This window comes from Castor canadensis, chromosome 14 (genome assembly GCF_047511655.1).
Source record: "Castor canadensis chromosome 14, mCasCan1.hap1v2, whole genome shotgun sequence".
Lineage (NCBI taxonomy): Eukaryota > Metazoa > Chordata > Mammalia > Rodentia > Castoridae > Castor > Castor canadensis.
In genome coordinates this window covers 105156114-105179706 of record NC_133399.1, presented here as the reverse complement: position 1 = coordinate 105179706, position 23593 = coordinate 105156114, and the positions used below count along the sequence as shown (strand labels likewise).

General features: G+C 43.6%; 1 protein-coding gene across 1 annotated transcript in view; it reads left to right on the top strand.

Moving 5' to 3' along the window:
• The window catches only part of Adra1a (adrenoceptor alpha 1A), an 86304-nt gene extending 69402 nt beyond the window's left edge, over positions 1-16902 (top strand). Inside the window, exon 3 of the mRNA XM_020153652.2 lies at positions 10369-16902. Coding sequence (XP_020009241.1) covers positions 10369-10886 — 518 coding nt within the window. The 3' untranslated portion in view covers positions 10887-16902. The remainder of the gene's footprint in view (positions 1-10368) is intronic.
• The last annotated feature ends 6691 nt before the right edge of the window (positions 16903-23593 follow it).

Genomic DNA, 23593 nt, shown 5'->3' with positions numbered 1-23593 from the left:
GTCCTGGCTAGAAGTGATGGTGGCCTGAGCTTGGATTGAAGGTTCCACAGTTAGGACTGGGTATTTGGCTGACATGAGGGAGTTAGTAGTGAGAGGCTGAAGATGACAATGGGTCTCTGGCTTGGACAATTGAGGGAAAAGATTGTCATTGTCTGGGGATGGAGCAGAGAAGATAGAGAGGTATATGGGGTACCGTGAGTTCCCTTTGGTTTTCTTAAGGATGAGATGGCTTGTAGACATCAGGAGAGACATCTGATAAAAGTTGTACATGCAAGACTAGCGCCAGACATGGTCTGGGGAAGAAGAATTGAGTATAATCAGGCCAAAGAGGGAAATTGAGGCACAGAAATGGATGAGCTGTTCCAACATTCATCTTCCTCCTGACAGTACCAGAAAGTTCTTGGATGAGACTGCAGAAGGTTTCATTCAGGTTAAAGAGTGACAATGTCTCCTTCAAGCAAAACTGAGCTACCTAAATGCTGCATTTATTATGAAAGATAGAGACATGAACAATTCTTATTTTCAAAGATGCCTGTAATCAAAACAGCACCATACTTTATTGCTTTTTAACATTAAAGAGTAAATTACCCCAATCCCTTTCTGTATTTTAAAATTGGTTAGCGCAGCTATGCTAGAAGCCATATTTTTTAAATGAGCTATTAAAACTCCTGAATATGTCTGTTATGCTGTTAGAAAACCAACCATGTTTCATGGCAGTCAGGGTCTGTGATGGTCTCATCCAGTTTGAGCCTAGGGCTGGTTACCTTCATGGCTGGAGAGAAGTAGCAGAAACCCACAGACTGTCCTTGTTCCTAGACTACTCTGGGTTGGGGGAGGGGGAGCGGTACAGAAGCTAGAAGTAGAGAGAGGTTGTTATTCAAATTCCTACTTTCAGCAGAGCTAGATGCTGCTGCTGAAGAATGATATATAGGGGACATTTGTCTGGATGACCCAGTGGCCATTAAGAGTCACTGGTATGTCATTTCCAAGTAGGGAAATTATCCAGAAAGCTCAAGTTCGGCATTACACATCAGTCCAGAACTAAAAGTCCACTTGCCTACTCCTCTTTCGCCCTTTGCTACACAAGAATCAGCCGACTCACTCATGACCTGGCTGGCAAGAATCAGGACTGGGACTTGCCTCAGCCTTTCAGCTGACTAGGAAGGGATCCTGTCCCAGTGAAGTCTTGCACTTCCTCCTTGGAAGGCCGATTTTGGTTGTTTATGTCACTGCTTTGGATTAATGATGTTTGGCCTTGGGCTTACATCCCACAAATAGGAGAGGAGATGATGGCTATCGTATCTTAATCACAGGCTTCAGCCCTTCCCGTGGGACCCAATAAAATGTCTTTATAAGTACTGGAAGTAATAATTTTATGAAGTGCCTGCAACCTAGCCTATAAAATTACTTGGAGAATGGTCTTATTTTCATGTTAATAGGAGTATCTTGAAGTCGGGAAGATAGTTTTGGAATGTGGCTAGGATGAGCTCTCTTCCCCCATTTAAGAGAGTATGTACAGCTGTGAGTTGTTGAAGCAAGAATTTTATTCCAAATGCCATTTCCTTCCATCAACAAATGTCATTCATTCACTCAATAAACATTCATTGAGAATTGTGCTCATCACCAAAAGTGATCTAAAGGATCACAAATTTGTATAGGTGTCTTTAAAGAGACTCAAATCATAAAGACTGAATAAAATCTAGTCAACAATATTGTCAGGAGCCAACTATATTTTTAAAGTGATGCAGAGTTTGAGGATACAGCAGTGAAATAAGATAAAAAGCTCTTCTCTCAAGTGTAAGGACAAAAAGCAAATAAGCAAAGCATAGAAAATGGTGATTTCAGAGAAAGTAACTGGTGCTGTCCACCTAAGGGAAGGATCAGAAAACGAGCTTGGCTATAATAAATGGAGAGCTCCAAGATGCACTGGAGTTTTGACCACAATCCTAAAGATAGAAACAATGTGATGGGATTCATGTTTGAATAGCCATGGGGAGGGGGACAGGTCACTGACAGAAGAGCAGGAAAATGAAGCAAAGAACCACAAACACACCAGCTAAGACCAGTTACAGTGAAATGTCCACCATGCCAGGAAGAAAGCTGTGGTATTGGAAATTCATGAATCAATGTAACAGGCTCTTATGGATATATTCATAGAACACCAGCTCCAGTGGCAGGATCCCTGTGCAGGCTTCTGACCTTTCTTTCTTCACAACTACAATATGCCTGATCCAGAGAAGGTGCTAAGGAAATTATTTGTTACATGAAGTACAGGAAAGAATGTTGCACAGAGTTGGTGAAACCAAATGATGAAGGATCTTAAACAACGGGATATTATTTGATGAACTTGTACCTGATCTTAACAGCACAAGAAATATCTTGCCATTGCACCATTGTAAGGTTTCCTTAACTACATTACTGAATCCCTTGAAAAACCTCCTCTCCCTTTAGCTATTTCTGAGAATGTTCTCTCGTGGTTTCTACCACTCCCTTTCCTTTATGTCCCATCTCCTTGGGACACCCCCGATGCGCACATATGCACTTATATTACCAAGCAGTGCATAAGCTCTGGAGCCACTAGCAGCCCTGGCCAGGCTGTGCCCATGTAGAAAAAGAGCAAACTCCTCTCTTGACAGTGGGCTTCAGGGGACTGTCTGTACTCCATGTTAGTGCAGCTCATGACACCAGCCCTTGGGTTTCTCCTCCCAGTCCCTCTTTCCATGAGTCTGTCATAGCAAAGCCTGGAATTCTATCCTTAGCATCACAAAACAAAACAAAAACCTAAGGCTGAGTACGTTAGAAAGAAAAAAGTTGTATTTCTCTGAGAGTTTTGAAGGCTAGAAGTCCAAGCAGTGGGGTACCAGCTGTGGTGAGGACCCCTTTGGCTATATTACATCTTGGTGGAAGTACATGAAAAAAGGAGAGCTCCCTTAGCAAGACAGAAAAACACAAGTGTGGGGACGAAGTAGTCCTAACAACCCATTTTTATAGGGACTAACTGGAGTCCCAGAAGAGCTACATTAATTCCTACTGAGGACAATGCCCTGAATGACCTACCTACCTTACACTAAGCTCCACCTCAAAGGTCCCATCACCTCCAGCATCACTACACCAAAGACAAACCTTCCAACACATGAACCCTTGGGAAAAATCACATCCAAATCATAGCATCCTGCTTGGTGTGGAGTGTTTTCTACCTTTGACCTTTGCAATTTACCTAGAAGCATATGCTTTTACAGAAAGGAACAGATAGTAACAATTACCTTCCCCAAATCTTTAGCTTTGCAAAGAAGAAACTGAGTCCCAGGAGGGGAAAGTAGCTGGCTAAGCTTTAAACAACTAGCCCACCATGCAGGAGTGCTGAGTGTGAAAGTGAAAAGGAAAGGCAAATTTGGAAGGTGTTTCAAAGGAAAACATGAGTGGGACCTTGCAGCGGGTTAGTGTGTAAGAGACAAAGGAGAGGGAGGAATCAAATACACATTCTTCTCTGGAACTGTGTGTTGGAGCTCTGCCACAGACCAGGCCCTGTATCTCCACCCTAGAGGATGAGACAATCAAAGAAAACAGGAAAACTTACAAGCAGTAAGTGCCGTGGAAGAAAGAGCCCATCCTAGCAGGAATGGGATTGAGGACTGTGGATCTGAAGGCCATGTGGTTGAGGAAACATTTTGTGGGGAGATGATAAGGGGTTTTAAAAAGACAGTTCATGAAAGAATGGTGATCTTAGGAGATGAAGTATGGGAAATAAGCTGGGTGATGGAAGGAGACCCACTTTCAAGGAAACAGTGCAAAAAAGAGCGGGATACTTCTTCATTGCCTGCTTTTCCCTGAATCACATGATCTTCTGGTAAGGAGAGGGGAGGAGAGCTTGCTCTTTTGAGAGGGTTTTGAATTATTTGTTCAACACAAGGCAGTCTTCTAGGAAGAAATACTCAGTGGTCTATATTGTGGGATTCTGCATTATTCTCTCCAAGTTACTATGGGATTCAGGCCCAACCCATGTACAGTAACAAAATTGCTCCCTTTTCCAAGAGAAGAAATGTTGGGTGGGGCTTTGTTGGCCAATGAAACAAACCTTTTGAAGAGCTTGAGTCTGAGCAGCTTGGAGGTGTCTGGGGTGAGATTGCTGACTCTGCAGAACTGTCCTGGACCAACCAAAAGATCCAGTTAAAAGTCTGCCACTTGTAGAAGTCTGAGGGGTGACAGAACATCTCCCCAAGTGGTCTTTTTCCTTGCTTGGCTTGAGAGGAGCAGTGGCTCTTCATAGCAGTAACCATATGCCAGTGTTCCTCAATCCCTGAAAAAGTGGGCAGTCCCCCACCCCACATTGGGCAGGCCCAGGCCCTCCCAGGCCTCCTCCACCCTACCTCACCTTGCCTACTATTCATACTTCTGACCAGAAAGTTCAGGAAAGACCCAATACACTGACTCTCAAAGGAGCAGTCACATGGCTATGCTCAAAGCTAGAGACAAACATTGGCAGTTTCAAGCCCAAATTGAAGAGAGGAAAGAAAGAGCAGGAGAGGTCAGGTTTTGCTGGCCCTTTTTAAAGCTGGTCACTCACGAGAACACGCAGGCTGAGTGAAGTGAACCAGCTGAGATACAGCTTGCCTTCACTATGTGGGATCCAGGCTTAACCATCTTTAGCATCACCATGGACTACTCTGAAAAGCCAATAGAAGCTGAAGGTTTCTGTCCAGGAAATGTACTCTTGAACCTACAAAGACTTGTGTTCAATTTTGCAGGAAGTCTGTCTATAGATCTTGAGTGTGAGCCTCTAGTCCATGGCTAATATGGCCAGCATTCTTAGAGATGATTGCAGGTTGATATCTGAGAGATGCCTGGCTGGCTGAGAACTGTCCACAGGTGGCCCATCTTGAACTCTAAGCAGGCTTAGTCAGGTTACTGCAACACAGCCAAGTTAGCAGCTCAACATAAGTCATCTGGTAGACCCAGGAGGATAAGAAACCTAGGTCTGCTCTTGCACTCTGATACCTCCAGCTTTTCTATGGAACTTAATTGAGTGAGGCAGAGATTGTCTTCCTGGTATAAAGACACCAACTGGACTGGCTTGAAGGTTGCTTGGCACTGGAGCTCAGTGTGAGAAAATGGCCACCTATTTGTGCAACAGTTGTTTCTCTCCTATGTCCATTGAATGTGTACCAGACCCACTAGAGAGACCACTGGTAGACAATGAGAAACAGCTAAGGGTAATTTTCTCCACAAAGTTACATAACATTGGCTTCTCTTTTGGAATGCACATGTTTAATTAGAGTCATTTAAACTCAAATTTCCAGAATGTGATATGTTGCTGACAGGCCTTTTGAACAGTACATTCTGAGTTTTTAAATAATGTAGTCATTTGATGACACTACTTTCCTTCTCTTGCTTAATATGTGTGCAAAACCTGTTATCATCCAGCGAACGCTGAACACATTGCCACTAACACTTTCTATGTGATAGTACGGTTGCTAAATGGCACACAGAGACTGGGGTGAGTAGAGCAGATTCTAAGTCCAGTCCTGACTCAGCCATGAAAGAGTATTGTGGGTTGGGGAAATCATTTCCCTGTTCAGGTTTTCTGTCTGCAAAGGAGAGCTGTTGATCTCTAGGTTCCTGCCAGTCTTTATGGCCTAAAGTGCTGTAACTCCAGATAACTGGAATTTACCACAACCCAGGGTCTCTCCAAGTTGTCATTGAGAAGTTAAGGTTTTAGGTAGATAAAATGAGGCATAGATGCTGTATAAGGTTACAACTAAGAAGACAACTGAACTTTCTGCTTCCATCCTGAGTCCCTTGACTCTGAAAGAAACAGTTGAACTAAAAGGAACCCTCAGATGACCAGTGTGGGGTTGGAATTAGAGGTCTCCACTTCTAGTCTCATTCCGTTGTTGAGCAAACTCACATACAAGACTAAAACTGTCAGAAAAAAATATCTTGGGAACATCAAGGGAAAACTTTGCTGCCATGTCTTAGCTAAAATATGACTCTAGTGCCCAAAGCTTCACTGGGATAAATCCCAGTATCCTCTACATAAGCCTACCAGATAAACTCCAGATCAAAAAACAGAAGTCAAATGTTCCCAGTGGATAGAACTTCAAGTGACAAGACATGGAGGCAGCATTCAAAATCACCCATTTCAATTCCTCCTTGGGATCTAGAAGCTTCTACAGTGGAAGTGAGGGCACTGAATCTCTAAAGGTGAGAATATTGTAATGATGGTGTGCAGTCATAGACCCCATCTCCACCTGGCCAATTTAAGTTGGTCAGGGTGTTGAGAGGGTTAGGAAAGAGTCAGAAATTGTGAAGGTGGTAAAGAGTGGAAGGAAGTTCAGTGAAGGGGAGTGTTCCTAAAGAATTAGGGATTTTTTTCCCAAGTCCAAGAAGTAGATTAGGCAAATTCACATGCAAAAGGTGACCTGACCTGCAGGACGAGGTGTTCAGAGAATTAAGCTGGGGGCACTTGGCTCCTCTTGAGGCAAAGTCTGGCCAGAGGTTGTTGAGGAACAAAACATAGCTATATTGACAAAGAAAACAGGAGCCTCTGTTCTCATGTGAATATTTCAGAAGTCTTTTCCTATGAACCATGATGAAAAACTAGAATGTTAGAAACCAAATGATACAGCAAGGAAGAAAAAAAGAATAAAATACCAACACAGAAAGCTAAAGGACTGGATGGGAACAATGCACAAAAAAGGAAAGCAAGCAGCAGAACTAGGCCAGGGAAAGAATTAAGAAGCTATGGCCATTGGGCAAAGAAGAAAGCCATGGACCACATGGTGAGGCAAAAGCATCGAGAGGACAAGGACACCCAGTCATTCATTCAGCCAGCAATCAGGCAGTCAGCCACTCAATAGAAAAAGTGTGGGGTGGGGAGGGGGGTATCTTCAGGATCTCTGCATTGTGCTGGGTTCTGGATTTCCATGAGTGAGCAAAATGGACTGGTCTTGCTCAAGTGGAGTTCATGTCCTAGTGACTGGTCAGAGGTATCCATCCTTAACTCAGCTGGTTCTGCCCTGGTCTCCCATACCATGATGGGCAGAGGGCCAGAGGCAGCATGCTTCAGGTGTCTTCCCACTCTAAAAAGTACCATTCGTTATCAGGAAGAAAGGGATCTAAGAAGCCACCGCATCTGGGGGTAAAATCGTGGGAAGCTCAGAAAAGACCAAGCCTGACTGGAAAGGTTTGGGCAGGAAAGAAGACAGCAAGATGAGGGACTGTGATGGGGAACAGGCAGCTGCAGCTCTTCCCCAAGCCTGTTTCCAGCTCCAACTCCCCTTCCTAAGAGAGGAAAAATGAAGTGGAAACAGCAAGCTATAAAGTTGGGAGTACTGTCCATAGGAGGGAAAAGCACTTCACTAACTTTTCTCACCCTCTGGGAAGTGGCTAAAGGAAGTACCATTCTGAGTCCCTTTCCCAATTGCAGCCAGTTGACAGCTGCCTAGAGAGAATCACATGACTCTCTCCCTGGGGAAAAGAATGTTCCAAGCTGGAAAAGTAGATCTTGCCACCTGCTCCTGGTGGAATTGTCAAATTGGAAGTGGGCAAATCTGTGTGCGAGGCTTAGACACATCCGGGTGCTGTCACACATTTAGTGGGATAAACCAAATGGTGTAGTTCGTAGAAAGGTCTTTGGCTTAGATGCATCTCCCACTCCCTATCTGGAAAGCCAGAATCCAAAAATGGTCTTGGATTAACAAGCAAATCCCTGAAGGATTGAGGCTGGACACTATCTTACATCTAAACCTTCATCTGTCAGTTTTTAAACCAACTCCTATAACTCAGCTGCAGTGAAAATGAATAAGTGTTTTGAGGTGGGGGACATAGAGGGAGAGGACCTGTATTTCCCTCTGACAATGTGGACACAGCATGGCAGCCTCAAGAAAGAGGTACCCCAGGAGCTTGGCTCTGGGTTAACTGGACCTGGAGTTAAGAGCTGGGAGCAAGCGAGGAAAGGGGCTAGGAAGGAGATGACTAGAAAGGAAAGGGTAAGAATTGTGAATGCAAAACTGTTCTTTATGAGCAGAAAGCATGTCCTTGAAGGAATTGTGGGAGATTCAAGACTCTCAAATCACTGTAATAGCATTCACATTCATACCTTATTTTTTTTCCTTTTTTGTTATTAACTGAAATTCTTTGAATAAAGAAAATGCCCTTCCCTGTCTAGCTGATTTAGAAAGGAAATTTCCAGACAAGGTGGGTTTTGTTATGCCAACTCATCATGCTTGCAATCAAGAACAGGAAAAGGCAGGCATTTGTGAACAGGTTCCCTTAATCACACTGCTGTCACTATTAAAAAGAAATATTGGACAGTCTAAATATTACATTGCAATGTAAGATGAATTTTTCTGGAATTAACCATTCACAGTCAGTAATCATGTTAATATTGACTACTTTCTCCACCTTCAGAAGTTTGAAAAAGCTTCTTCCCAGTTGAGCTTCTGCCACCTGTACACGTCTTCAGTCCATCCTATTTCCAAAAAAGGCGTTATTTTAGTATATTTTGCAGCTCCATGATGGAACAGATTCCCTGAAATCAGACTGCCTAATTTCAAATCCCAGCCCTGCTAGTAACTACCTGAATGACCTTAGTTGAGCAATTCAACCTCATTAAGCAGTAGTTTCTTCATTTGTAAAATAAAAGTCATGTAACTCTTACTATTGCTAGTAAAGATTGAATTGTGTGTGAAGTGTTCATCATACTGCCTGGCTCAAAAATAAAACTTTCTTACCCTTATGTTTTTCCTAAGTACAGGCCCATCATCTGTGTGTGTGTGTGTGTGTGTGTGTAGATATGTATATGTGTTAATTTCTTTGCAATACATTGAACTTGGCAAGAAGTGTGCCTCAGTGATAAGTATTCCTGTCCACCACTGCACCATTCTTTTCCGGGTTTCACAGTATGTAAGTTCACTCTTCTACTAAATTCCAGAGCACTCTTGGTCAGAGCAGTTGATAAGCACACCCAGCAGTTACACCATGTGTCATGGCTCTGATGGGTCCCCAGCACAGAAGGGAAAAGAAAGACATAAAATCAAGACCTCAAGCTAAAATAAAAGGGTTGTGGCAGAGCCATTAGAAATTGTCCATAACAACTTCTCCTTTTTCAGAGAGGAAACTGAGGTCCCAAGTACAATCAGACTGCCCATCACATTACTCACCCAAGTGGACAGACAAAGCCTGGGGAGAAGGAATGGGAGCTTGGGAGTGAACAAAGAAAAGAGATGAAGGGAGTATCAAGATGTCCTTTCAAACCTGTTCTTTCAAACCTTCCCTGCTGTCTGGAAGGAATGAAAAGAGACACCTGGGGAGGTTCGTATTTATAAAGTGCCTTTCTAGGAAACAGTAGAAGTCAGGGGAATGGAAAGTAAAGAACACTGACCTGCAAATTCCAGATCACTCTGCACATCAGTGTTAGTACTGTGGCTATAAAGTGTGTGAAGACCTCTTTTCTAATCATCTTTTTATTTGGAAATTGAGTGATCGGGTAGGCTAATCCCCAACAGGGTTCCTACTTTAGCACCCCATGGTTTCCACTTCTGAGAGCTCTGTGGTAGTCACTGTTCAAGATGCAAAAAGACCTGAGACCTTGCTTCTGCCGTGTAGTCAATGGATAAGGTTTGTGTATACAGACAGGATGACACACGGAATTTTTACCCCATGGTGACCCAACGTAAAAGGACAAAAAGTGACCAATGATTTGGAAAAAACTGTGGTGAGTCTGACTAATAAGGAATATGGTATTACATTGGTTAGGCCAGGGAGGACCCTGTCAAGCAGGTGACTAACATTCAGGAGTCATGAGGACACTGAGGCAGCAGGAGGCATCCACACAAAGAAATGGTTGCAAATCAATGACCACAAGTTGACAAAGTCAATATTTTATGAATTTTGAATTCTTGTTAAAATATACAGCTCCAACATTCCAGAGGGAAGGAATTCATGAACGTTTAGGCTGCATGTATATTGCACTGAATCAGAGAATAAAGAATATTTTCAAGTAACAAATTTTAATACGAATTGTTTGAATAGATACCAACTATGTTTAAAATTCAGACAAAACAATTTGTGTATCTAGACTCACCACAATGTCATGTTTCACTCTTTAAGTCTTAAAGGAGCCATCAGGGATAGTCTTGTCACTGAGAGCTGATACAGCCCTCCCTGTCCATTGGGACTGTGGCCTTGATTAATTGGTCACACATGAACCAAATAAGAACAGTCTTACCAGCAAATCTGAGAAACTCAAATGTATCTGCAATCATCTGAAAGTTTTTAAAGATATAAAAAGATGTTTTGCTGGCCTGTTTTCCCTGCTGATTGACCTATTGGCTTGAAAATAATATGTATAATTCTGTTTTCTTCCAGGGTCTTTCTTCCCTGATTTCAAGCCCTCAGAAACAGTTTTTAAAATAGTATTTTGGCTCGGATACCTGAACAGCTGCATCAACCCCATCATCTACCCATGCTCCAGTCAAGAGTTCAAAAAGGCCTTTCAGAACGTCTTGAAAATCCAGTGTCTCCACAGAAAGCACCCTTCCAAGCATGCCCTGGGCTACACCCTGCACCCCCCCAGCCACGCCCTCGAGGGACAGCACAAGGACATGGTGCGCATCCCCGTGGGATCTGGAGAAACCTTCTATAAGATCTCCAAGACGGATGGGGTCTGTGAATGGAAGTTTTTCTCTTCCATGCCCCACGGATCTGCCAGAATTACAGTGTCCAAGGACCAATCCGGCTGCACCACAGCCAGGGTGAGGAGTAAAAGCTTTTTGCAGGTCTGCTGCTGTGTGGGGCCCTCGACCCCCAACCTTGGAGAAAACCACCAAGTTCCAACCATTAAGATCCACACCATCTCCCTCAGTGAAAATGGGGAGGAGGTCTAGAGGATGGGAAAGGTCAGAAGGAAGAAGGACCCCTGATACCCTCCCCCACTTCCTATTTGGAAGGCCAGCTCATCCTTTCTTGAGGACAAGACAGGCCCATTCAATGAGTGGACCATCTGGGCCTGGGGTCGGGAAGAGACCCAGTTCATCAGGCAGAGGGTAGGGTACAGGGAAGAGGCCAGTTGTCTCTCAACCAGCTGGTTCAGAATGACACTGGATAGCATGTTCCACAGCTAAAGTTCTCTCAGTCATTCTCCTAGCCTGCTTTCCATGACTGGCCCTTTCTTTAGGACACAGAATTCCATACACAATCCAAAAGACTATAAATATAGAATAATATTTCATCATGAATATTTTGAACACACTCTAAGTTTGGAGCTATTTCTTGATGGAAGTGAGGGGATTTTTTTATTTTTGTGGCTTCTGACAGCCATATTTATGGAGAGAGGACCTACGGAGAAAGAACTGTAAGAAGATGGCCAGTATTCTGGCACATTCCTTTTAGAGTTGAAAGTTCCACCATTTCTGATAGGTCCACTTGCTCAGCTTGAGTGACACTGGATAGTGAGACTATCATTGGTTGTTTTGATTGGTTACTGCTCCTTATCCCCTAAGGGTGAGAGTGAGAAACACTGGTGTCTCTGAATGAGGTGGAGGTCTATCCTGCACAGTGTGGGCCTGGAGAGTGCACAGAAGCAATCAAAGAAAAGCATGCTTTTCCTAAGAGAAGGCAGTAGAGTGAGACTTGGTTTTGCAAATTAACTACTTTCAGGAGTTCCTAAATCAGGTTCAGGAAACTTGTTCTGTGTCATGTTAAAAGATCTAGAGGTTGGGGTGGGGGCGGGGCTGAGACAGAGGCTGCCAAATTACTCTGCAGCTTCACGATGTGGCCTAGAAAGACCTTCCCTGACAAATTGCTTACCTTTTCCAGAACTTCATGTGGAAACCCAGAGCTTATAATATTTTGAGAGGCATAATGTTGACTTACATTTCTTTTCACCTGCTTCACTATTGCTTCATAGTGAATTAGATTCATCAGTGGCACCATGGAACGAGTTCTAGGGTCATTCCTGACCTTTGAAACTACTGATTTTAGCCACAGACACATGCTGACTGATCACCAAAGGACTGCCCAAAGCAGGGGTTTACAAACACTTTTGGACAGAACCCCATTTATTCTGGCAAAAGGTTCCGTAACCCACTTGACTTCATCTAATCCACGTTCTGCAGGATCTTGGGGAATGTTCTCTTTTTTTGCATTATGTTTGCCAAATTCTGATAAACCTTAATAACTCAGATCGTTACCAATGATGAAAACAGTAAAAGATAGGCAAAAGTTAAAATGTGCTTGTCAACTCACAGTAGAAATTTAAAATAAGGTTTATGTTTTTGTCATAATTCCTGACAAGAATCACTGGTCCAAAGTTACCGGTCTCTTTCCCTGCATCTGTGATTTCCTCTAAGAATTTCAAAGCAGGTTGAAGCTATTACATGACCTTTGCAGCAAGGATCCTGGTCCCATCCTCTTTCCTTTCTTCCCTGTAGCAACGTGGTCATTCCCTTCAATCTTTCTAAAAGACATGGTGCACAGTGCAGCAGAAGGTGGGTTTTCATGTGCATTTGGGTTCTGTGATTGGCTATGTTTGGATTTTGAATGTGACTACTTTCTCAGATTTTTTTTGGATAGTGTCTTCTTATTGGCCTGCTACATACTTGGATTCTGGCACTGAGAAGTTAGCTGGAGTTAGACTCTATTTGTGTCTCTGTATGTCCCAAAACAGCTCTATCCAACATAGGTGTCCTATCCTAGAGGCAGGCACCTAGGGAAAACTTGAATATGGCCAGGGGTTGTAGCATGCACCTATAATCTCAGCTAGTGGGGAGGCAGAGATAACAGGATTGCAATATGAAGCCTGTCCAGGGATCCTATCAGATAAACAAACTAGAAGAGCCAAAAGGACTGGGGATGGGGGGTGGGTATGGCTCAAGAAGTAGAGCACTTGCCTAGCAAGCATGAAGCCCTGAGTTCAATCCTCAGTGTCAAAAAAAAGATGAGGAAAAAGAAGAAAACTTGAGTATTCAAACCTGGTTTATCTTCTGCCTTGATAGAAACGAGTGTTGTTGCTGAGAAGAGCTTTTTTTCAGAATCCAAAATTTTGACCATCGCTCTTGGCTCTGGCTTCCCTTACAGGAAGAGAGCGCTCATGGAATGAACATGGTTTTTTTTCAGCAAAACATTATCCATGCTAGCAATGATTTTGAAACACATTTATGCCACTTCTAATCAAAATAAACAACTCAAAAAATCTTTGAGTCATCAGATAAAAACCATGACAATTGTATCCATGTAAAGTTGTCCGTAAATAATCGTCTGTTACTCTCCTCTCCAGCTTCCCTCCTCCAGCTAGGAAAACTCTTAACATATTTTTCCTTTCCCATAGCAATGCTATTGGGTACAAACATGCCAATTTTATGAGAAACTGAGAATGTCACCCAAAACTGAGTGACAAAGTGGGCCAAACAATATACAAGTTAAGTTGCTTCTTACTCATCTACAAAAATATCTGTACCTTTACGCATGCCAAAAACTATCTAAAATTGTTACAGCTAAAGAAATGATGGGCATATTTTTGCTCACATATTTACTGCTTCTATGTGGAGCATGAGTTCACCCACAGTAGCAGTGGTTAAAATGTCTTCTCTGGTGTCTTATAAAAAGTAATTGCTTTGGGATTGCCTACACATCACGAAAATCAATGTGACATTATGAAGTAGGCAAAATTTGGGATTATTCTGTGATTTTGATTGTATACATTAAGAGGGAACTTGAATCTCTTTATTCAAAAATTTCCCCAGACTATTGCAAGAGTTTTAGAAAAAAACATTTTACTCATCACATCTCTTCCTTCTACCTCTCTGCTGTCTCATCCAAGACTGCTTCTGCTTGTAACTACTCAGTGCACCCCACACTCTTAAATATTGGGCCTTCTAACTCTCACCTCCCACTTCCATTGGTCCATCCATGGTAAACAGTGGTATTTGGGTAAATAAATATTCTCTTAACTTTTCTCTTAGGTCCTACTGTATGTCAGGGATGATTGGCTCTAAGCCTCTAGAAACTCTCCTCTATTTCTATTTTAGACAAGATAATCTGATGCTTAAGAGAAGTTAAGGACTTGCCCAAAGTCAAGGAGAAGCTGTGACTCACACCTGAGTCTCCCTAACTCTAAGCATGCATGTTTTCTGTAGCACTCCTGATTCATGCACAGTGAGGGGAAAGTCTTCCAGGTTAGATGGGGTATGCTAAGAATACCAACTTATGCCCAAACTTGAAAATGATTTGTTTTGTTGGGATTTGCTTTCAAATTAACCTTGGTATATATGCTACCAAACTCCAATCCAACCAAACCCAAGAGCAGATAATCATTGGAAGGGTTGGTGCCTACGATTCTACCAAACTATACCACAATTTTGGGAGGTAATGTCCCAGACTTTTGCTAAAGCATTACAAGAAGGGCAAATTATACCAAATTGGGAGGCAACGGGCATGAAAGAGAATGCAGAAGGAGCTGCATTGGCCAAAACAACAAACCCAGCAGTGGATAGGGTACATTGGATGATGTGCTGAAGTTATTGGTTACCAATCATGGATAGCATATTCTTAGGAATATGCTTAGGAAGCATATTCTTTTTTAAATTAATGCAAATAAACACATCACTCACTCTCATCTCTATTCCAACTTTTTTTGTTTTTGAGTTGAAGAGAAGGGAGGGAATTATAGGTATTTCACCAGGGCTTGCAGAGAATATGTCAAGCAAATTATTTTCATGGATGCCTCTGTGAGAAAAGGGTTCTGAATGCTAATCTCCAGGTAGCCAGAGACCCAGGCCATCTTTACAAATGAAGCATTGTTTGGCTGCTGTGCTATTTACTCGATGACATTCACTTGCTTCTGGATTTCCTTTCACCAGTGAAAGCTGCATGTCCCAAGCATCTTGACATCCCCCTCTTCAATGTGAACCATCATGCAGACCTTCTGGCTGAGCAGGTTTCAGGGTTATGGCTGGGAGTGAGATCATTTTAGGAACAATTTGCTTAGACAGGTAATTGTTCACTCTTTAATCATGGCTACTTAATCACAGCTGACAAACAGCCTCAATTGCATCTGGGGCTAGTTCTGTTCAGGTACTCTTGCCAAAAAAAAAAAAAATTGCTACTTCTGCCTATGAATAATTGTTGTCTTGATTAAGGGAATAACTTGGCTCATCAGCAAAAGGAGAAGACAAGCAGGTAGAAGGCAAACTCTCTAAGCAAAAGCCAGGGTAACAAAAAGAAGGCAGAAGTAGCAAATACAGAGACATCAGAGGTATACTCATTGGTCACTCTGATCTCTTTTACAGTACTAAGACTTTTAACCATGAAACCACCTGTACAAAGCTCCAGGCGAGCCCAGTTGGAACACTGTTTGCATCTGCTCCGTGTCTACAACTATGCTGTGGAGTAGGGCTGAGCCCACCATCCTCCAAAAGCAATGGCAGCAGTGGCCTCTGGCCCTCCAAAATCCCTGCAAGATGAGTGAGTGGAGATGACGGTTATGGGGCCAGGCTGGGAAAGCAAGTTAGGATTTCAGCAGAGGACAGCGGCACATTGCCAATGTCACCATCAACATGTCCCCAGTCCCAAATGTTATCTGCGTAGGCTGAGAATGGGCCTCACCTTCCGGGTGCAGGAAAAAGTCATGCCTTCTTTGCCACTGTGACATGGCTTAGGAGTTCTCCCACCTACAAGAAAGGTTATGGGGGTGGTGAGGAGTCTTAATCAGGAAGACTTGCTGTAAATGTGACCCAAAACAGGATGGTATCACAAAACTTTGCTGCAACTGATAAGCCAGAAGGTGCCCTGACACGGGTGGCTCATTCATTTCAAAAGGCATAATAATTACCTTTTCTTTTCATGTGGCCAGGGAGTTCTTACATTCCTCTCTCTTCAGCTCATATCCAATGTAGCCACATTACAAGCTGGAAGTGATTATTGATAAACTATGAAAAATACAGAATTAGGTTAAAAAAAATCTTCAAGCAAATTTATACTGTAGAGAAAAATCTGATGATGGTCCTGGCCTATTTAGTAGCCTGAATTCAACAAGTGCATTAGATATGACAGAAGAAGCCAAAACAGAAATCCCAACATGAGTTTACTATTTCCATCTACACAGAGTGCTTCATATGTGTCAGAGTAATTTCACCCATCTCAAGTCATACCTGAATGATAGGAAGAGAAGGAAGGAGTTATTATTGTTTACTTGGCATATGAAGAAATGGGGGAGGGGGTGAGTTTTTCAGGGTTTCTTTGAAGACCCCCATATCTAGCCTCTGATTCCTTTTTCCATGGCACTTCAATGTCCCCAAGGTCCACTGTATTTCTTGACTCTCTTTCATATTTTATTCCTTCATCCCTAACTTGTAATTCCAGCTCTGTGTGTAGCTTCTCTCCTTCTCTCTTGGCCAGAAATTAGGCAGCACAGGACCATTTTGGGAGCCAAGTATATTCATCCATGCTTCTCTCCTTAGCTAACAGACAGGCACATGTCATTCCGTTCTTTCTGCCTGGGTAGGTTGCCACAGAGCCATGAAAATAGGCAGGGCAGGAGGCTCTTTGTTTGCTCAACAGGGTGACATGTAAGTCAGAGCCAGTTGTGACTGTCACCTCAAGGTCATGAAGAACACAAAGATCCCAAAGGGAGTTTGGTAATGTTCCTTTTCCAAGTGAGCCTGGAGTCTTTGTGCACACTGATCAGCAGTGGCAACCTACCTCTTCTGCGCCAGCACTGCACTTGGCACGAAACCCCAGTGAGGCACAGACAGTCCCCAACTTACAAGCTGGATGGGCTCCAAGTTCATCTGTTCCAAAGTCAAGAATGTGTTTTTCCAGGAGGCATTGTTACAAATGGAGGAGGGGAGGATGTTCCCAGATGAACTAAAAAATAAAAATCTATTTAATATACTCCAAGAGTTGGCAAACTTTTTCTGTAAATGGCTAGATAGTAAAATTTTTAGCCATTATGGACTATATCATCTCTACATCTTCTCTGTTTTGACTTTTTAAGGGAGAAGGGGACCAATCCTTTAAAAATGTAGAGCCACTCTTAGTTCAAAAAAGGAAGGGGTAGATTTAGCCTCTGGGCCACAATTTGCCATGAATGCTTTGAGCCATCATCAGTACACAAATGACGCTAAACAATGGTTTTTGGTGCCCAGCATACAAGCATTGTTTTTTTTTTTAATATTTCATTGACACATCTCCACTGGACTAAATTAATGCTCCCCACCTGCATGAGTGGCTACATAAAATGACAAGTCCTTATCCCAGAGGTTTTCTAAGCAGACATCAGGAATGAAAGTGAGACCTGTGGTCTCCACTTGTATTCTGAGGGACAGGCAGGAGAGCAGAAGCCCAAGCGAGCCCATGGGCAAATCCTGCCATGACAATCTGAGCAACTCAGAACAGCAACAACAGTCAGACGCCACATAACCAGAGCTGGCCTGAAACTCCTCCCAGGCCCTGCTGAAGTGGAGGTCCCCAAAGTCTTTTGGGACCACAGTTGGCTCCTTGAAGAAGCCTCCTGACCACAGTGCCCTGTAGAAGGGCATTCAAACACCTGCTTCTCTGTTTCTTCCTTCTTTTCCTTTTCTGTAAGTCTGGAATCATCTGACTAGAAGTGGGTTACTATGGGAAAACATCCCTCCCCTGGATGGATCCTGAAGTCATGTTTCCCTGAGCGGGACCTCTTCCCCTCCTCTCTCCAGTCCTGATGGGCAGTGAGGAGGAGGAAGACGTTCCCAGCTGGAAGTAAGGTTGAAATCCCATGGCCTAGAGCAGGGTTCCACAGTGTTGAGAGAGGAGACTCCGTGGCTGGGCTCTGAGGTAGGGAGTGGGTAGAGGACTGATCTGAAAGGACATGGAAATATTGGGGCCACTTGCTAACACCACCATTACCTGTCTGGAACACAAAAAGGAAGGGTTGGCTGGATGCTCTGTGGCTCCTTCCCTTCCCCGCCCCCACCTCCTGTTGTATCGTGACCCTTTGCCCTTCACCTTTCCAAAAGTCTCCTTTCCTGATTCTATCCACCATCTCTGTCATTCTACTCTGCAATTCTCCAATGAAAGAGGTCCAGACAGGGGCCTCTGCTGTAAAGTAAAACATTTCCATGAAATATTGTGCCCATGCATAGCTCTGGTTGGCAGATGGGGCTCTCTGAGCAATAACCTGATTTTGTGAGCTCTGGCCACAGCCTCCAGTGAGCCAAGGGCAACAGATGGGGCCAAGGAGGCAACAACCTTCTCAACATCCTAATCCTGAAGGACTTTCACCCTTTACCTTCTGTCTGCATTTCTATTCCTATACTGTTCATTCCACAAGAAGAGCACAGAGACACTGCAGAAAGGAGCTGATGGTCAGAGTGGTTTCTGGGGTATTACTAACTGCCATCCCAAAATGTGCACCTCTTTTTTGCCATTTGCCGCCTCTTGTTCTGATAATTCAAAGTCTTTACTGAGTCCTGCAGTTGCCTTCTTTTCTCCTTTGCATTTTGTCCCTGGCCTTTGTTCTTTCTCTCCTATTGACTTTCCCTCTTGTGAGCACCTTGGGCCTCCCAGACTTTGATGGATCCCATAAAGGAAACTTGTTCTCAGTTAGCATTGTGCAATGGTTAATCCATCAGGTGGTATTCCTTAGGCAAAACTGCCAACTAGGCAGAGGATGTCCTTTCTTTTCTGGGGCTTTGCTCTTTGTCCCTGTCCCCACCAGCCATCTGTTACTGAGACTTACTCACAAAGCCCCCTGCTCACTCATCCTTTCTTTACATCGGGAAACTTTCTGCTTCAAACACAGGCCTTTCTCCCCCCAGGGTTCCAGTTTTGCTGAAAGCTCCAGCTATTCAGTCATTACAAAGCTCTACAGACTGCATAGCTTCAACAATGCACATTTACTTTCTCTCTTCTGGAGGCTAGAAGTTCAAGATCAAGCAAGGGGCTGGCTGCTTCTTCTGAAGCCTCTCTTGTCTTCTCCTTGCAACTCACTTGGTCTTTTCTCTGTGCATGCACACATCTGTGTCCCGATTTCCTCTTCTTATAAGGACACCAGTCATAGTGGATTAAGATCCAACCTCATGGCCTCCTTTAACCTTAATCATCTCTCTAAAAGCTCTCTTTCCAAATACAGTCACCTTGGAAGTGAATGGGGTCAGGACATCAAACAGCAGTTGAGGGGGAACTCGGTTTGGCCATATGATCCATATACTCTCTCTCCATTCTTCCTGTACAAAAAAGAGGTATCCATAATTTCTTTGTAGATCAGGAGTTCAAATTCAGCCTTTATTATTCCCAGGCCCTCTCCAAGTTCTTATACCAACTGTATACAAAATATATTTGGCAACTGTTTATGTGCTTTGTTTTGATCTTTCTGGTTCTTTTCAAAATCTATATCTGTTTAAAGTTAAAAGGCATCTTGTAGACACTGTACTCATATAGATTCTGTCTTTTTGACTACAGGGAAACTCTGGAAGGTCAGGAACAGTCATGTCATTTAGTACACCCATAGCAATACTCCAACTCTGAGTACTGGGACCCACCACCACCTGAGCAGGCAAAGGGACAGGGGAGCTGACCAAGGGCTGGGAGACCCTGCCTATAGGAACTCAGAAATATCCAGGAAGGCTCGAGTAATATTGGTAACCCTGGGGTTTCTAAAAAGTTCCAATAAAACTCTAGGTGGGGGCAGGGCACAGCATGAGGAATCTCAGTCTAACAGTCCTGAATCAAATGGGTTTATGGTCACCCCAGATGCATCTGTACCCTGGAAAGCAGAGCCCCACCATTGAATGAGGAGACCCTGACACCGAGGGTAGTGTGAGGCAGAACACCGTCAGATGAGGACCCTGTAGAGGCCCGGTCCTGGGCACTGCATAGCTGTGGACCTCTTGGATCCTCAATACTCTCTGCCCTTCATCAGGATTTGGACAATAGAAGCCAAGGAGCTTCCTGGTAGCTCTCCTCCATTCAATCTGGTAGTTGAAAAAAGAGGAAAGGAGGCTTGATCTGATACAAGGCCATGAACAGCCACTCCTGTGGATAAGAAGACAATTTAATTCAGACCTTGTGAAAATATGCTCCCACCTTCACTTCTGAAGCCTTCTGTGTGGCCTTCAAGTACCTTGTCCTATCCCCCTTGTTTCCCTTGTGAAATTCTATTTCTGCTTCATCAACCCACCCAAGTCCTTATTGGAGGCAAATTTATTGCCCTCATGGTGCCCTGTGACAGACACACAGAGTGGTGTTTTCTCTTCTGCCCTGGTTCCTGCTGAGAAACCAACAACATCAGTCCTCATTAGCAAGACTCAGAGATGCTCTGTTGCATGGGCATCTAATGGCCTGCTTTCTGTACAGGGGATGCTGCTGCTTTTGCCTTCTCCCAGCGCCTCTCAGGTTGGAGGTGTTTTCAGTCCCACAGTGACGCACCGTTGTCTAGATCAACATGATTCATCATTATCAGTCCAGTCTAGCAATTAGGAGAGGAAATCACAGGAAAAGCAAAGCCTCCACAAGAATTCAGTGTATGCAAGCCAAAAGCCAGCCAAAAACAGGTTGGATTTGCAGCTGTGGTTTATTGATATATCCACTAAAAAAAAAAATGTCTTGCTTCCCCAGTCTGGTCTGCAATTCTTTTGCTGAACCTTGCCTTATCTTTCATTATGAAAAGGCTTTAGCTAATTGAAGTCTTGAGGGCTAGGAAGGGCATGGCCCATTAATCAAAAGCTGAGAGTCGTAATGAGAACCTCCTCCCCTTCTCCCCCCTCCCCCGGCCCCTGTCACCCCTCCCCAGTCCCTGCATCATACCAGAAGTGACAGTGGCTGTAAAGTGTAGAGAAGGTAGGACATTGATGAATGTAGGTGAACAAGCAGCTTTAATCTACAAATAAGGTGCCCAAATTCAATCTGATGAGAAGAAGGCTATTTTTTAGTATGCCATGAAGTATTTTTAAGAACAAAACATGCAAGTGTTACAAATATTAAAAAAAAAACAAGTTGACAGTATTCCTCAAACCTTTTTTTAAAAATTGAAACACTTATTAAGGAGGAAGTAAATAAGAAAGTGAGGGTCCTTGCTTACTGTAACCTCCATTTATGGCAGCTAGCTTGGTCCCACCTTCCTCCTCTAAACTTCCACAGCATCCCAAAACCTGAACTCTGAGTGGGAGCTAAGTGAGTGGCAGAAATTCTGCTTCCACCTTGAAAGCCCCTAATCAAAGCACATGCTTTCCTCATACGATGTGAAGGAAAACAGCTCTTTATTTTTGTCTCTGGATATAACAAGCTACAAGAGTGCATTTGGAGTATTTCTACACAAACTTAATCCAATATCACAGACAATTCAATTCTTTTGCCCCCTTCCATGCTTCTGTGATGAATCAGGAGGAAATAAGGTTTAAGTAATAAAAACTGTTTTCACAGCACCTGCTACATTTTAAGCCCTTTGGGTGGGAAACGATGAGGTTTTACAGTCACTTTGTAGAAGAAATATTTTCACAGAGAACCAGAAGAGTGATGTGGGCATAAGAAGAGGAGAGGGAGTTTAGGAAAAAGAAAAAGATTGGGGACAGTTGAGTTTGCCCATTCCTTCTCCTGGAGTTCTCCTATGTGAACCTGAACCTGACCTTCCCAGCACCACCCATCATAGGAATGGACCTAGAAGGATCTTGGGAGTTGTGTTGTGGATGGGGATTCACAGGCCATCCCCTCTCTCAATGACCCTGACAAGTCACTGGAGCTCTTTGGCCCCTTGTTTATGCCTGTGAAATGGGGGAGCAACTAAAACGATGGGCAGGAAGGAACAGATCAAAACCTGTGGACGATGATGAACTCCACTGCACGCCAGTGCTCTGCCTGTCTTGACTTCTCCCAATTTCTGTGTACAGAAGATGTTATTATAATGCAGATGACCTTTCGGTATCTTCAAGCAATGGCAGCTCCAAATGTGAGGAAAGAGAGAATAAGTCTTTCCTTCCTCTGTCCTTCATCCTACTTCAGCATTGTCTGTTTCCAAGAGTTGGTCCGCCCTTGTTTCTGTTTAATTAGAAAGGAACTCATAAAACCAGCTCTGTGCCATGGTGGAGATTGGCCATTCCTGAAGTTAGGGTGCTAGGCACCAGTCAAATGCTCAGATACCTGTCCCACATGGCGCTGTTTTCCTTGACTTGGAAATATCCCTACCTGGAAATTTTGTTTTAATTTTTAAGTAAGAGTCCCTGAAATTCTACCAAGTTTGGGATCAAGGCCACTCAAACCAAGAGTGTCTAGAGCTGCTGTTTGTAATCTCGCTCACATTGGCTACTTTCTTGGCAGGAGGAAGTATTTTTATGTTATCATGGTTGTCCTGTGAAAGGCGCAACGTAAAGTATGACCACTTTACAAAAGGTTATAAGAAAGAGAAGTAGTGTTGACCACTGGAAGAAGAAACAGAGTTTGACACAAGGATTAGGTTTAAAATCATCTGAGGAACAGGGCCCAGCACTGCTTGGCAACTGTCAGAAGTAAATGTTTACACGACTAAACAACAAATCCCAATCATGATTTGTTTTCACTGGGAATTCAGTCCCCGCAGTGGGACCTCCAAGGCACGACCTTGGTTCTAATTTCAGGTCCTGCCCCACAGGTCAGGCATTTCTGTGGACCCTTGAAAGGACTGCTAGGAGCCTCCAGCAGGTGGCTGGCCAGAGAGTCCACACCATAAGCTCAGCTCTGCAGGACTGGGACTGACTGGGCAGCCAGCTGCACACAGAGGCGCCTTTGGCAGTGATTTCCTACTGTCTCCTGCTCCATGGTCTTTCAAGACTCGGACTCTCAAACTTGCTTTACAGGGAAGGAAATGAGGGGATGAGGTTCTTGGCCCAACTCTGCTTTGGATAAACACAATCTGGCTATTTCAGTCTTCTGGGTTTTAAGAAGCAGCTGCTAAGTTGTGTGAGAGCGAAGGAATTGGTGTTGGCCCAAATTAAAGTGAACCATTTCCAGTTGTCTCCATGCCGGCAGGGACAGAGCTAGCGCATGGCCCACAGGGAGCAGAATATGGCTGGCCTGACTAACGGGGAAACAAGTGCTGGCTAGAAGAACAGCTCTAGCAAAGTCTGCACTTGGAAAAATGAATACATTGGATCTAGAGTAAGAATTCTTATTCAACAAAAGGTCAAAGTTGTGATCACATTGATGTGTTGTGTGATGCCTAATAAAAATATGATGGTTCATTAAAGGTCAACCTACACTGTTTTTTAAGGGAACACACACCTGTAACATGAAGCCTGCTCCCTGTCCAGAACTGGAGTTCTACAGCCTCATGCTACTTGTGTCACTTTGAATCCACCTCTAGAGATGCTTGGTCTTTTTTTTCTAATTTTAGTTTATTCATATGTACATACAATGTTTGGGTCATTTCTCCCCCCTTCCCCTTGCCCCCTCCCTTAGCCACCCCACCCTCTCCCTCTCCCCCACTACCCCCTCGCTTCCAGTAGAGCTGCTTGGTCTTGCCTGACACATGAATTTACTTCTTTATTGGGCATTCATCTGACACACATGACCCAAATCTAACAGAGTACTGGTATCAGCCCTAGGACAGTAGCTTGGTTATTTTACAGTCAGTTTAGTATAGCTTCCC